Source organism: Saimiri boliviensis, chromosome 8, assembly GCF_048565385.1.
Source record: "Saimiri boliviensis isolate mSaiBol1 chromosome 8, mSaiBol1.pri, whole genome shotgun sequence".
NCBI lineage: Eukaryota > Metazoa > Chordata > Mammalia > Primates > Cebidae > Saimiri > Saimiri boliviensis.
Genome location: NC_133456.1, coordinates 119,587,400 through 119,602,520, shown reverse-complemented (window position 1 = coordinate 119,602,520; position 15,121 = coordinate 119,587,400). Strand labels below are relative to the sequence as shown.

The following is a 15,121-nucleotide window of genomic DNA, read 5'->3' as shown; positions in this document are numbered from 1 at the left end:
GCTCTGTCTCCTGCCTGGGTTTTCCTGACCTCAGCGTGAGGCTACTGGCTGCCCTCTCTTGTCTGGGTTTTCCCAGTCGCTGGGCTTCTTGACATTTGGCTCACGTGAGCCAAGCCCTGTAGCTAGGGAGTCATTACAGGTTTGTATTTGCACAGGATTCTCCCTACCATAAACACCTGTCTGAACCCTGTCTCCACCAGCTACTGAACTGCCAGGCTTCCCACCTGGGAGCAAAGGTCACTGGGGTCACTGGGTCACGAGCGTCTGATAATGAATCAGACAGTGGGGAGAGAGAATCAGATCACTTTACAGTACACTACAGAAACAGACAGCCGAGGGAGAGCACCTGCACCTGGTCCTTCACAAGGCTGTTACGTCCTGCGATGGCAGACGGAGGAGGCACCTCCCGCCCTCCCAGGGCACCCTCTAAGGACACTGTGATTTCAGTGGCTCCTAACAGAAGGCCATGCACCCACAGAATTTAGTGAAAAGGATACTCTGTCACCTGCAACTTCACATTCACTGTCACAATTGTAAGAACCAGAGACCACGAGAACAACGGTGTGAACAAAAAAGAAATGGAGGAAGAATATGTAAGGGAATCTCCAACATAAGAAGAAAATTAAAAATAAGTCGGCCAGAAATGAAAGAGCAACACTAAATGTGAACCCGATATGCTTAGAAAGGACAGCACCACGGCCAGTAAGTTCCATGCTGATGACCGCACAAAACACCCGATTCTAGAGAGGACAAAAGCACGGCATTTACAGCCAGGAGACCAGAATCCAAGTGCTGTCCCTGTTCTATTCTTGGGGTAACCACTTCTTTCCCGCAAGCATGAGCTTCTGGCAGGCAGCTCTGGGTGAACTCCCGCAGAACTCCCGCACCTTACAAAGCCGCCCTTGCACTGCACGTACCTGGCTGCTTCTGTCGAGGCTTAGGCAGGTTTGTGACGCAGGTGTGGGGACACATTAGGACGTTGCAGGGGTGCAGAGAGCCCTCCAGAAAAAGCTGTTTTGTTTCTGACAAATGGATGCCACCAAGCGGGGTTTTGGGGAGGGTGTTTGCTGGTACCAAGGCCAGGCAATAAACTCCAACCTGATGTATACTGTCAATTGCCTAGAAAGTTAGGAAAGAAGAAATCATATAATCGGAAGCATAAACAGAAACAGTCAGTATATATTTATATTATGCAAAATATGATCCACAATACATAGAAGTCTGTGCAGTGTAAGCACTGCTCCCTGTGTAAAAACGCCAAGGAAAGAGAAAGGGTTTTCTTACTAAACTCACCAAAACTAAATAATTTTACCCAGGGCTTGGGGAAGACCACATACAGTCAAAAAGGAACTTTGGAGACAAGATAGCATGTTCTCAAGATCAAACAGAAGGCTTACTTTGACCTCCCCAAGGTGACCGGTAGGAACCCGCTGTGCAAACTCCTGGTCCCTACACCCTCGATCTGCTCAGCTAGTTTCTGGACACTTGATGTAACTCCTGATCAAACAAATGGAAGGGAAAAGGACCACCCCATGGGCAAGGCCACAGCTGGTCAGGTCATGATCTGAATGAAGTAGGGAGGCCAGAAACAAGACAAGAGAGGACCAGCGTGGAGGGTGACCTGCAGCACGCGGCTCATCCACTGGAAGCTGTCCTCCTCTGTGGAGTCGGGCCTCTGCTCAGCCACTATCACGATCCTCTCGTCATGCAGCACAGTCACGGAGAACACGGCTATCCTGCGGGGACACAGGAGCATGGTAAGCATGCACCAGGGATGCCCACTCAGCCTTCCCTCTGCAATCAGGGGTTCCATAGCCATTACCAGTGAGTGACACATCTCAGGAGGCCACAGCACCAACTATAACTCCAAAACGGCAGCTGTGCTTCCGAATTTCCCCACTCATCATTACAGGAAGAGCTGTGGGAGGCAACCAGGGATGCCGCGGAGCCAAAGTCACCCTGATCCCCATGAGGCCGCGCACAGCACCCATGGGCCCTGCTGACAAGTTTACACCTCTCAGTATGGAGAGTGAGCGTGCGATGATCAGACCTGCTGAAATTTAGACAGCCACACCCTTCACATCTCGAATTTGCACCTGTGGAGTTAATGGTCTCCAAATCAGTAGAAATTTCCTGTTTTGAAACTAGTGATTTTCTGCTAAGTGTATGTGCCTTTCACAGTCTGCATAGCACAGTCACCTCTAGTAAACTCTTTTTTTACAAAGAGATTGTAGCTTTAAAGATAATTAAAAGGCAGCAAGTCTACTTCCCACTCCCATCAGCTTCCAAACTGAAATAAGGCTCTAAAATACTTTATGACTCTCCAGATTGGGGAAAACTCCAGAACCAGGGCAACTTGTTTCATCACAGAGCCTCCCCTGTGCACCTGGCAAGGCAGGGAAGAAGAAAACTGGTGTGGGAGAGCGGGGAAGTGACGGGCGTCCGCACTCTCACGTGAGTCTGTGGGTGACGAGCGTCTGTGCTCTCAGGTAAGTCTGCAGGTGATGAGCGTCTGTGCTCTCAGGTAAGTCTATGACTCAACGTCGTCCTTGGGTCTTTCCAACCCACTCCACAATGAATATCTGGATCTTTAATTTGTGCTGTTATTTATCAGAAATAAGTTTCCAAAAGCATATTTCTATTATACTTAGAGGAGAAGTTAAATGGAAATATGCTTATGGGGCTCAGGGAATTTCTATAAAACCTTGGATATTCAGAGATAGATTAAATCTCAGAGATCACTGAGTCCAGGTGCTTCAATTATATGGAAGAGACACAATAAATGTATGGAATCTGTGTAACTTTTAAACCCTCCAAAACCACATGAAAAGTGTGGCCGACAGGATATACATGCTTAATTAGCAGAAGAACGCCACTGACCTTCCTCTGTAGACAAACTTCATGGGCTCCACGGCCAGCGCGGTGGCCACAATGTCATCGGCGTTGTGCCTGCGCCCGCTGACCACCATGAGGCCATCCATCTTGCCCACCACGAAGACAAGACCCCCAGGACCCACAAACCCCAGCAGGCCTGTCCTTATGAACGGGTATTCGCTGATCGGAGCCCCAGAGCTCGTCATGGGAAATACCTGGGGAAACAGCGTCCATCAGGCCACCATCCATGTGGTCAGCTGGTTTCAGTCCTCCCTGCTTCTCCCGTGCACATGGCACTTGCTTGGCTTAAGCTCTGCCTCCTGCCCAGGGGCCAAGGTCACAGTGACCGCTGGTGGACAACAGTCTTTGAGGCAGAAAAGGACTTCCCGCTCACCTCGGCAGAAGCCCAGCTGTTCCTGCACCCCTGCCGGAGCCTCCTCCCACCTCTGAACCCTGAACAGGCAACAGGCAGCAGTCTCACAGTAGGCCAGTCCAGCTAACTGATTACTTTGATTAAAAAACCACAATGTAAAAGATGAGTGAAGAATCAAAGTACATTTTAAACATGTCAGTCTTAAAGTAATCTCTGTTCATACATAAAATGTTATTTTCCCTTGTTCAAAGTAGGCTGAAAAGAAAAATGTTAAGGAAGGAAATCAATGACTTCAAGCTCTAAACCTCTTTTCCTACACCCTTGCAGATAACTCACATAGAACAGAGATGTGGTTTTTATTTAGATTTGTTTCTAGCTCCAGTTTCAAGGGATATTTTAGGAAGTTGAATTCACATTCAAGAAAGCCATCGTGGACAGGCACTGTAACATCTGTTCAGCCACATCCAAAGTTCTAAACATTTAGGCTAGGAACAGTGGTTCACGCCTGTAATCCCAACACTTTGGGAGGCTAAGATGGGAGGATTGCTTGAGGCCAGGAGTTTGAGATCAGCCTGGGCAACAGCATGAGACTCCATATGTACAAAACAAATTTTAAAAAATTATTCAAGTGTAGTGGCACATGCCTACAGTCCCAGTTACTCAGCGCTGAGGCAGGAAGATGGCTTGAGCCCAGGAGCTTGAACCTGCAGTGAGCTGTGATCGTGCCACAGCCCTCCAGCCTGAGTGATGGAGCAAGACCCTGTCTCAACAACAACAAAAAGTTCTAAACGTTTAGGAAACATATCCCCAAACAACTTATGTTTTCTTACATACAGCTTAAGTGTTGTGCTACTTCTAAAGCCGTGACCTACTTGGTAAAAAAGTAAAAGTTCTGAGTTGCAGCACTGAACATGCAGGCCCACATTTCTGACCCCTTAATGTCTCTGCTCATTACACAGCACATCTGTGCACGCACCCCATATATGCACATCACACACATCTGTGCACACACCCTATATGTACACACGTGCATCTGTGCACATGCCTATATGCACATCACACATGCATCCGTGAACACGTCCCACACGCACACATCACACATGCATCCGTGAACACGCCTCACACACACACATTACACATGCATCCGTGCACATGCCCCACATGCACATCACACATGTATCCGTACACACGCCCCACAAATGCACATTACACACTCATCTGTGCACACATCCCTCACGTTACACAATCTGTGCACTCCCCATACATGCATATCACACACACATCTGTGCACACGCCCCACACACACCACACACACATCCATGCACACGCCCCACACGCACATCACACATGTATTCGTGCACATGCCCCATGTGTACACACATGCATCTGTGCACATGCTCCATGAACACATCACACACGCATCCATGCACACGCCCCACACGCACACATCACACATGCATCCGTGCACACGCCCCACAAATGCACATTACATACTCATCTGTGCACACATCCCTCACGTTACACAATCTGTGCACTCCCCATACATGCACATTACACACACATCTGTCCACACCATACACATGCACAACACATGAATCTGTGCACACGCACATTACACATGCATCTGTCTACACACCCCCCACATGCACATTACACACACATCTGTGCACACATCCCATATATGCACACTATGCAGGACATCTGTGCACACTTCCCACACACGCACATTACACACACATCTGTCCACACGACACACAAACACACATTACACGCATCTGTCCACAGCACATACATGCACCTGTGCACATGGCCCACACATTCACATTACACACGCATCTGTCTACACCACACACACACACCCCCCACACATTACACGCATCTGTCTACACCACACACCCCACACGCACATTACACATCTGTCTACATCACACACGCCCCAAAAAAGTAACATTACACATTCATCTGTCTACACCACACGTGCCACAAACGCACATTACACATCTGTGAAAACCACACGTCTCATACATGCACATTACACTCACATATGCACACCACACGCCCCACACACATACACACATCAGCACACACTCCCCATACACACACATTACACATCTGCATACACGACCCTCCCCACACATTACATGTGCATATGTGCACACCCCCCCACACATCACAATCTGTGCACACACCCCACACATGCTCTATACATGCACGTTATACACACAACAGTGCACTCCCCATATATGCACATTACATATGCAACTGCATACAGGCCCCCGCACACATTACACGTGTCTGTGTACACACTTTCCATACATACACCTTACACACAGTGCACTTCCCATACACACACACACACATCTGTGTACAACACACAGGTGCCATACATGCACATCACACCCGCCTCTGTGCACACACTCACACGCTCATTACACACACATCTGTGCACACGCCCCATACACGCACATTACACACGCATCTGTGCACACCACCCCTCACACTACCCATGCATCTGTGCACATGTCCTACACATGAACATTACCCATGCATCTGTGCACACACCCCACATGCACATTACACACGCATCTGTGAACACGTCCCACACATGCATGTTACACAGACATCTGTCCACATCCCACACATGCACATTACCCATGCATCTGTGTACACACCCCACACACATTACACAGACATCTGTGTATTCCACACACATTACACACATATCTATGTACACGCCCCACATGCACATTACCCATGCACCCGTACACACCCCACACATGCAATTACACACACATCTGTGTATATCACACACATTACACATTTGTGTACACCCCACACACGCACAAGTGTACACACACACATTACACACACCTGTGTGCACCACACCCCACATGCGCACATTACACACATCTGTGCACCCCACACCCCACATGTGCACATTACACACACATGTACACCACACCCCCATGCGCACATTACACATCTGTGCACACCACATACCCCGCATGCTCACATTACACACATCTGTGCACCCCACGTGAGCACATTAGACATCTGTGCACACCATACACCATACACACTCCACATGCACACATTACATACACATCTGTCTGTACACCCCACACATGCACATTACACATGTATCTGCACATGCCCACACACAATTACACACACGTGCACACCACACATGCACATTACACATGCATCTGTGTACACCACATACACACTTGCTTGTGCCACTGAGATTGTTACATACATGTCTGCCCAAGTTCTCACAGGTTTGTACCTGGCCGCATCCAGCCCAGGCTGAGGGGCCGTAAAGGGGCTCCAGGTGGCTGCCCCTAGGTGAGGGTTCATACCTGGCCACGTCTAGCCCAGGCCGAGAGGCCGTCAAGGGGCTCCAGATGGCTGCCCCAGGTGAGGCCCTTCACGCACACAAATCCATGTTCCCTCACAATCCAGTTTTCATAGTAAAAGTGAGAAAAGTAACAAAAAGGACCCTTTTAAAGAAATCATGCTTACTTTTTTAAACACTGATTATAAGGTCAGAACAATGCTCATAAAACAAATTTATCGAAAGCGATAAAAGGTGGTAAAGTGCAATCATTTTAATACAAACACGTCTTGCTGAAAATCGAGCCTACATTTCATGTCTATCACCGCACACCTGGCAAGGGTTATGTGGAGACGGAGCCACGGGCAGTGCTCAGGGCAGGACTCTCCTCAACCTACCTCAAAGGTATTCTTGGTCATGCCAGAGAGGCCATAGTAGGACGTCCCTGTCGCAACTGCACACACACACAGCTCCCCGATCTCATCTGTTCTACACAGCTGAGGAATCCCGTCTGGCTTCACTGAACACATTATGGCTAAAAGCAAACAGAAAAGCACACACAGTGTGAAAGGGGGCAGGGTGGGGAGGACGAAGAGGAGGAAGATGGGAATATGAATGGGGTTACCCACGAACAGAAATAGGGGCTGCAGCAAATCTGCAAGGATGGCCATCAGCCAGGAACTCATTTCCCTAAAGAGTCATGATGTTCATGTTGTGGCAAAATGTCAAATTTCACAGTTGAGACATCAATACCTATTTTCAATTGTCTAATGTTAATGTGCAAGTTGCATTTAGGGTTATAACCTCATCTGCCATCTAGATATGGGGAGGTCCTTCAGAACCAGCATCAGGGCTCCCTGCCACACGTACATCAGCAATGGGGGTGCAGCCTGAACTCTGCAAATCGAGCCTCTAACATCTTATGGAAATCTTCATCTTTGATTTCATACTCCCCACAAGGTGAGCCCTTCAGAGAACATCGTTCAAGTGCTTCAGCACACGGTTCCATGATGATAAATTCTCACTGGTCTGTGCAATGAGCACTTTGATGCTTTGTACAATGTCAGCATACTACGTACCCTCACTGCAAGCCACCCACAGATCTGATTAGGAACCGAGAGCCTCACATTTCAGAGGGGTGGAGTGCATACTGAGTGACAGACGAGCTGTTTAGAAAGAGCCTCAAACAGCCGGCACCCAGTGGGCTGGAGTACAGGTGTCTAAGAAGTAAAACAGTGTTCGAAACATAAGAAAAGTTACTCACAGGAAGAAAAACTCACATGAAAATTACACTGAAACATTCTTCACCCATCAGGTAAAAATAAAATTCAGGTGATACAGTGGGCAAGTGGGTAGAAAAAGAAAGAAGTGCTGTTGTTTACCGTTCGGCAGGGTGTAAATCCTCACAGCCTTCAGGTAACAACTACATTAGTAGTTTTCTTTCAAACAGAACTCCCACTTCTAGAACTGTTTCCATTAGACATGAGGGGGTCACTCACTGTAGCAGCAACAGAGGAAAAATCACCCAAACAGGGGAGGCTCAAATAAACTCTGTGCTCCCACAGCACAGCACTATGCGGCCTGGAGAACAGCATGGAGCTCGCTGCGCGCTCACAAAGGGACTTTGAGATATAAAACATGCACATGTACACAGTACTCTATCATTCTGTCAGAAAACCCTCCAAACCCAGGGCAGAGACACACACGTGGGATGCACGCTTCGCAGTACTCCATCATTATGTGAGAGACACACACGTGGGGTGCGTGCTTCTGTTTCCACAGCCCCGGGTGCATTCGAGAGGGAGCCTGGGAAGCTCGCAGTTGCTCTCATGGTCAGAAAGTTGCATTTTCATCGTGTTCTTCAGAACCTTTTGAAGATTTCACCATGCAGCTCTATTTGAAAACTAGATATTAAAGGAAGAAATGGAGCCAGGGGGCCTGGCCACCGCCGGGAAGCAGGCAGTGGGCTGGACACAAGGGCTGTAGGGCCGGAAGCAGAGGCAGAGCAGCGGGGACGCTGGAGGGCGTCTGCGGAGAATTGGGGAGTTAGTGAGGAGGAGGAAAGCCAAGGGCTGCCTTTATTTCTTTAATGCCAAACAGGGCAAACAGAAAGGCAAGATGGCTTCTGGAATGCCTGGCCCCAGCACAGCTCACCATGAAGGGCATGAGGGGTCTGCCTCTGTGAGACTCCACAGGGCAGGGGTCCCTGCTGAGACCCACCTGACCTGGTGCCCTGCACGTGCTGCTGAAGGTGGCAGCACTGCTCGAACGGGCCTGGCTACCCTGCTGGGCTTGAGTCCACACCCTGTGCCTGGGGAGCTCAGCAGGAGACAAAGGCTCTGGAGGGGCCCCAGCCGCAAAAAGAGTCGGGTTCGTTTTCGGGGGCCAGACAGCCAGGGGCTGATGCTGCCTGCGGTCTCATGACTTGAAAGCCAGGTATGTAAACCCTAAGAATGGTAAGGTGGCTCCTGGGAGGTGGCTGGGTGTTCCTAGTGGGGCAGGTTGGGAAACATGGTGGGCTCTGCAGCCAGGCGCTTCCTCACACATCTGTGGAAAGGCTTCTGAGACTTGGAAAAAGGGCTCTCTGCTGAAAACAAGCTTCATGGTCACACAGACATATTCCTCAGTTTTCACAAGTGTCTGCCTTCAGGGAACCCGAGCTTGGCTGTTCCCACTCTGGCTGGTGCCTTAGGGTGATGGACAGGTACATCCTCTGGGGCAGAGGAGAAGCTGCCCAGGCACCAGTGTGGACCCTGTGTTGGCCACAAAGCCTTCCAGGGAAGATGAGCCTGAGGTCCCAGTGTGCAAGGGTACCCTTCATCATCTTCTTGATCATCTGGTGTTTTCCTTTACCAGGAGAGTGAACATTGCCTCAAACGTCTGAAGCCCAACAAGGACTTCAGAAGCCTGGAGTGAGGCTCTCACCCAAAAGTGTGCACACAGGAATGTTGAACACGTGTTCTGGTGACGTGTGTTAGAAAAGCATCTAACAAAAGGTTAGTCCGGGCAGCTCGAGACCCACACTCACCTCCAGGCATCACGAGGCCGACATCCTGCACGGTGAGCACCGAGAGCTTCTCTTCCGAGTCCACACGAATGACCCCGTAGGTCAGCCCATGCATGGAGAGGACGCCCCGGCCTGGTGGCTGGTTACTGTCATCTGTGGGCCTGTAACAGCAGTTTTCAAGTTGGATATGTGGGAGCAGATAAGCCATCACAACCACAGACGTGCAGTCAGCACACATGCAGCAGTCTGGACACCCCTGGGAACAGAGCTGGCCGCCACGTGGACATTGGGGGTGCTCGTTCTGTTTACAACAGCTGGCGGCCAGTCTACTGCTTCCAGCTCTGCATTCCTGGGGAATCTCAAGAGCACCCGAGAACTACAAAGGCAGCTCCTCTCCCGCCCCCTCTACGCAAACCCTGCACAAACTGGTTCTCTCTCCTCCCAGCTTCTGCTCACTGCACGATCTGTGCCTCCAGTTTCACAAATGTCTGGATGGGTGTGCATCCCCTCCAAGAATACAGACAAAACCCCTGAACAGAAATGATGGAGATCCTGACGGTCCAGCCTCAATTCAGATGCAGCCTGTCTAGGCGTATGCCCAATTTTATATATAAGAATCTAAATTAAGATTTACACTGTGCCATTCTGGCTGCCAAGTTCTAAGGAAGATTATTTGGGTGGCAGGCAAGCTGTAAACTGCATTGTGGGTCTGGAGAGGAGGGGTCTACATACGCCCATTTTCAGAAGACCACTGCACTCATGCTCACCACACTGTGGCCCCCCGACCTCCTCTGCCAGACACCCGAACACGCTCCTGCCACTACACAAGATGTTCCTCCAGCTGACGTCCGCACGGCTTTCTCCCTCCCTCTGTCCTGAGTTTGGCTCAAATTTGGGTCTTCTCATCCCCTCAGAAAACACCCCCGACCCGGTGCACCGACCTCACAGCACACACCTCTGACTACCTGTGCAGCCTCCACCCTCAGACCCTAACTCTCCCAAGAGCAGCCAGAATTTGTTTTGTTCACTGCTGCGTCCCAGCCCTGGAAAAGATCTAACAACACATATCTGCTGACTGAATTTGTGAATAAGTTAGTTAAAATATCTCTAAGATCATGGATTATATCCCTGAAAACTAACAATTCTTCAGTGGTTAACTAAGGAGTCACCACAATTTAGGCATACATCACATTTGTTTCTGTAATTTTCCATATACAAATCTTTAATGCACTTCAGACCTAGAAGTTGGACTATAAGTTTTCTGTTTAACTTTAAAATATTATCGTTTATAATGAAACTGAAGACATAAATGGGGCAAGATAAAAGTCAAAATTTGCAAAAAGAGATCTCATTTGAATGAGTAACTAATATGTTGAAAAAGGCATAAAAGACTCAGGAAACAGAATTAGTCTAGATCTAAGAGTCAAAAAGGATAGAGCCAACCAGATATAAGTCTGCCCAAATAAGAAAACCCACATGGAACCACCTGGATAGGATAAGCTCAAATCACCAGGCTTCAAATTATTATCCTGGCCTTTTACTGCCCAGAAAACCCAAACAAATCAAAACTTCAACGTGTTCTCAGTGGTTCCCCCACCATTGCCTCTCCCCACAAGAGTTCTCTACAAAGATTCAGTGTGGAATTCAGGAACTGTGAGCTTCAGCATCTGTTGTGGGTTGAACTGTGTCCCTGCAAAAGATCACCCCTCATACCTGTGACCTTATTTGGAAGCAGGGCCTTTGCAGCAACAGATGTCCCTGGACTTACAACAGGGTTACGACCTGATAAACCCATTGTAAAGGTGAAAAACTGCTAGTCGAACCACCTTAAGCCAGGACCATCTGTAGGATCAAGATGAGGTCATGCTGGGTTAGAACTGACTCTAAATCAAATTATTCTGTCCTTTTAAGAAGAGGAGAGAGGCACAGGCACAGGGAGAAGGTCACGTGACGATGGAGGAAGAGATGGGAATGACAGGCACCCATCAAGGATCACTGAGCAGAACACCACCAGAGGCCGGGGCAGGCCCGGGCAGGTTCCCTCAGCATCTCTGGACGACCAGCTCTGCGACACCTCAGTCTCTGACTCTAGCCTCCAGAACTGAGACAAGTGTCTGTTGTTAAAGCCACCCAGTGTGTGGTACTTTGTAACGAGAGCCCGAATGCATTGTCTTAGTAATACAAATTTAAGGTATACATATTGTTTTAAAAAGCCACATGAAAGCAAAGTGCTGGGCAGCCAAGATTCAGAACACTGACCTGCCATGATCTGTGAACAACAGGCCAGGAGGAAAAAGTTGTGTTAGGACCCAATCACATATGTACTGTTGCCTCAGTTACAAAATCCATCTTTCCTTATTTTTCTTTTTCTTTTGAGAAACAGTTTCACTCTGTCATCTAGGCTGCAGTGCAGTGGTGTGATCTTGGCTCACTGCAACCTCTGCCTCCGGGTTCAAGCCAGTCTCATGCCTCAGCCTCTCAAATAACTGGGACTACAGGTGTGTGCCACCACAGCCAGTTAATTTTTTTGCTCTCATTAGTAGACACAGGGTTTCACTATATAGGCCAGGCTGACCTCGAACTCTGGACCTCAAGTGATCTGTCCATCTCAGCCTCCCAATGTGCTGGGATTACAGGCATGAGCCACTGCACCTGGCCAAGATCCTCTTTTCTATGTTTAAACACAGTTTATGAGAAATAAGACTTGATACCTAAATACTTTAAAATTACAAATTGTGTTTGCTATAGGAAATTTTCAATTATACAATGACAGTTACAGGAGGCTGAATACGTTCACTTACAATGTAAATTAGTGACATTAACCTTGTACTAACTTAACCTGCCACTGTACATTTATATTCCCTTGCTAGTCAGAGAAACCACATGGCCCTGGGTAATTTTCCTTGCAGATGTGCAAGACACAGGCACACAGGTGGGCACAGAAGCATGGGAGCTCCCGACACCAGTGGGCACAAAAGCATAGGGGCTCCGGACTCAGAGGCAGGCGCAGAAGCACGGGAGGTCCCGACTCAGAGGCTGGCGCAGAAGCGCGGGGGCTCCCGACACACAGGTGGGCACAGAAGCACATGAGCTGCTGACATCAGGTGGGCACAGAAGCGCAGGAGGTCCTGACACACAAGTGGACACACAGGTGGGCACAGAAGCATGGGAGCTCCCAGCATACAGGTGTGCACAGAAGCGTGGGAGCTCCCGACACACAGGCACAGAAACGTGGGAGCTCCCAGCACACAGGAGGCTCACAGCCCCACCTCCCCACAGACACAGTGTCTGGGGTCACCCCTTAACTTCTGACGTGGTGGTGCTGACGCCTCCCTCTCCAGATGGTAAACCAATGCCTCACTGGCACTCTCCATGTGCCAGAATGGTTCTGAGTCCTTCAGGCATAGGGACTCACCTAAAATTCACCACAAGCCTATGGCTATTATTCCCCAATTTCAGATGAGAAAACCTGGGCATGGAAAGGTTGACTTCGTTACCCAGGTGAATGGTGGGGCTCAGCGGGACTCAGACCCGGAGCACAGCCCCTGCCGACCTAAGTGCCTGTCCCTCCCTGGCCTTCTCCTGCCTCTGATCCCAAGACATGGAGTCAATCAGTCCACTGCTGTCTTTTTATAAAAACTTAGAAGCGAACAGTATGACCAACATGAGCACATTCTTAGTATGAACAAGGCAAACATCACAGTCAAAAGGGAAAGTCCCTGTTTCTGTTCCAGTCCTATGCCCTACAGATAACCACTATTGAGATGTTTATATGTAAAGGTTTAGACTCCTAGATATGCAGTTACATATAAAATGAGTATGTATACTAATATACTGATTTTTAAAAGTAAAGCAGAATCAAGATGCAACTTCTTCTATAACTCACTCTCTTCACCAAACATATCTGCAGATCTTTCCATATGCCTGCGTGGGCGGGTGCATCCGTGTGGGCAGGTGCGTGCATGTGTGTGTGTAGGCATGTGCACCACTGAATTCAGCTGGTTTGTTACACTGTGTTCAGTATATGAATATATGATCATATATTTTCTTCCATTCAATTTTTATATAGCTGGAAATATATCTGTAATATACATAATCTAGAAAGAAAATGGAAGAATCCAAAAGCATACATACTTAAAATTTTAAGACCTAAATATCCTCCCAGAAGAACGTATTTTGCATTCCAACTGACAGAACATGAGTATTATGTTCTCATCTACTAGAAAAGCACTTAGCACTGGCTGTGTGTTGCTGTGGTCATACACTTAACAACCATTCATGCACAGCAACCCTGTGGACATGGCTGCTGCACCATGACCCTCCCCAGTTAGCAGATGGGGCAGGCGTGAGGAGGGCTGAGTGCTGCCGAGGCCGCTGCTGCGCTGCTGAGCCAGTGCCAGCCTCAGGCTGGCCTCAATCTATGCATCCGACCACAGCACCAAGCTGCTTTGCCAGTGCCTGTCTCTGCACACGCTGGCCAACACTGATAATCAAACCTTAAAATATTTCCCAATTTGTTGAGTAAAACACCATTCCCTGTTGTTTCAAGTTGTGTTCCCTGTATTATTAAGTTAGATGACATTTATCTCCATCCATACCTTGCTAGAAAGTAAAAATCCCAAGTACGTAGACGAGGTGAGGAAGGGAAAGAACAATCCCCACAGGAAGAATTCAAGGAGATTTTTAAATATCTAACTTAATAATAAATATCAGTAAATTAGACAATGGCTGATAAAGGTATCCGCCCACTCAGCAACTTCCAAACGCAGTTCCAAGGTGAAGTGGTGTTCAAGACTAGGCAGGTTCGTGTATCTCACGAGGAATACGGATTCCAGGAAGCACCAGCTTAGTGATCTCCAGGACTGTAAGGAGGTGGCATCCATGCTTGGAGAGATGGAAGGAGCAAAATACACAGCTATGTGTACAATACCACAATGATGTGCAAAAGGGAAGCGAAAATAAAATTAAAGGACACAGAGTCTGGATGTTATGTTGCCTCCAGATCTCACATTGAAATGTGACCTCCAACACTGGAGGCAGGCCTGTTCTTGCAGTAAATGCAAGAGTTCTCACTCTACGAGTTAACATGGGATCTGGTTGTTTAAAAAAGAGCCGGGCACCTCCTCTATCTCTAAGCATGTGACACACAGGGACACATCCTACTCTGCCTTCTGCCATGATCATGAGCTTCCTGAGGCATCATCGGATGCGGAGCAGGTGCTGCAGCCATGGCTCTCGTACAGCATGCAGAACTGTGAGCCAAAATAAACCTCTTTTCCTTATAAATTACCCAGCCTCATGTATTTCTTTATAACAAGGCAAACGGACTGACAAAAAGGAGAGATGTGCACCAGACCTCGGCAGTGAGGCCTCCGGAGGAATGTGCACTATGGCTTCAGTGGAACAGTTTGCACCATTTACCTGTCACAGCTCTTTCAGCCTCTGTAAAACATTTCATAAGCCTTGCCTGAATAACACCTGAAGAAGCAGCTCCTGCTAATTTCAATGAACACATCCACAGTTCACTACTCCT

The 15,121-nt window shown here is 48.4% G+C and overlaps 1 protein-coding gene across 5 annotated transcripts in view; it reads right to left on the bottom strand.

Moving 5' to 3' along the window:
- Positions 1 to 15,121, bottom strand: part of DIP2C (disco interacting protein 2 homolog C) — a 387,558-nt gene that overhangs the window by 74,710 nt on the left and 297,727 nt on the right. For all 5 annotated transcript variants that reach the window (XM_010349712.3, XM_074405140.1, XM_074405141.1 and 2 more), the window contains 5 exons: positions 9,610 to 9,749; positions 6,980 to 7,116; positions 2,881 to 3,089; positions 1,622 to 1,736; positions 918 to 1,119 (listed from right to left, as the gene is read on the bottom strand). In XM_010349712.3, coding sequence (XP_010348014.2) covers positions 918 to 1,119; positions 1,622 to 1,736; positions 2,881 to 3,089; positions 6,980 to 7,116; positions 9,610 to 9,749 — 803 coding nt within the window. The remainder of the gene's footprint in view (positions 1 to 917; positions 1,120 to 1,621; positions 1,737 to 2,880; positions 3,090 to 6,979; positions 7,117 to 9,609; positions 9,750 to 15,121) is intronic.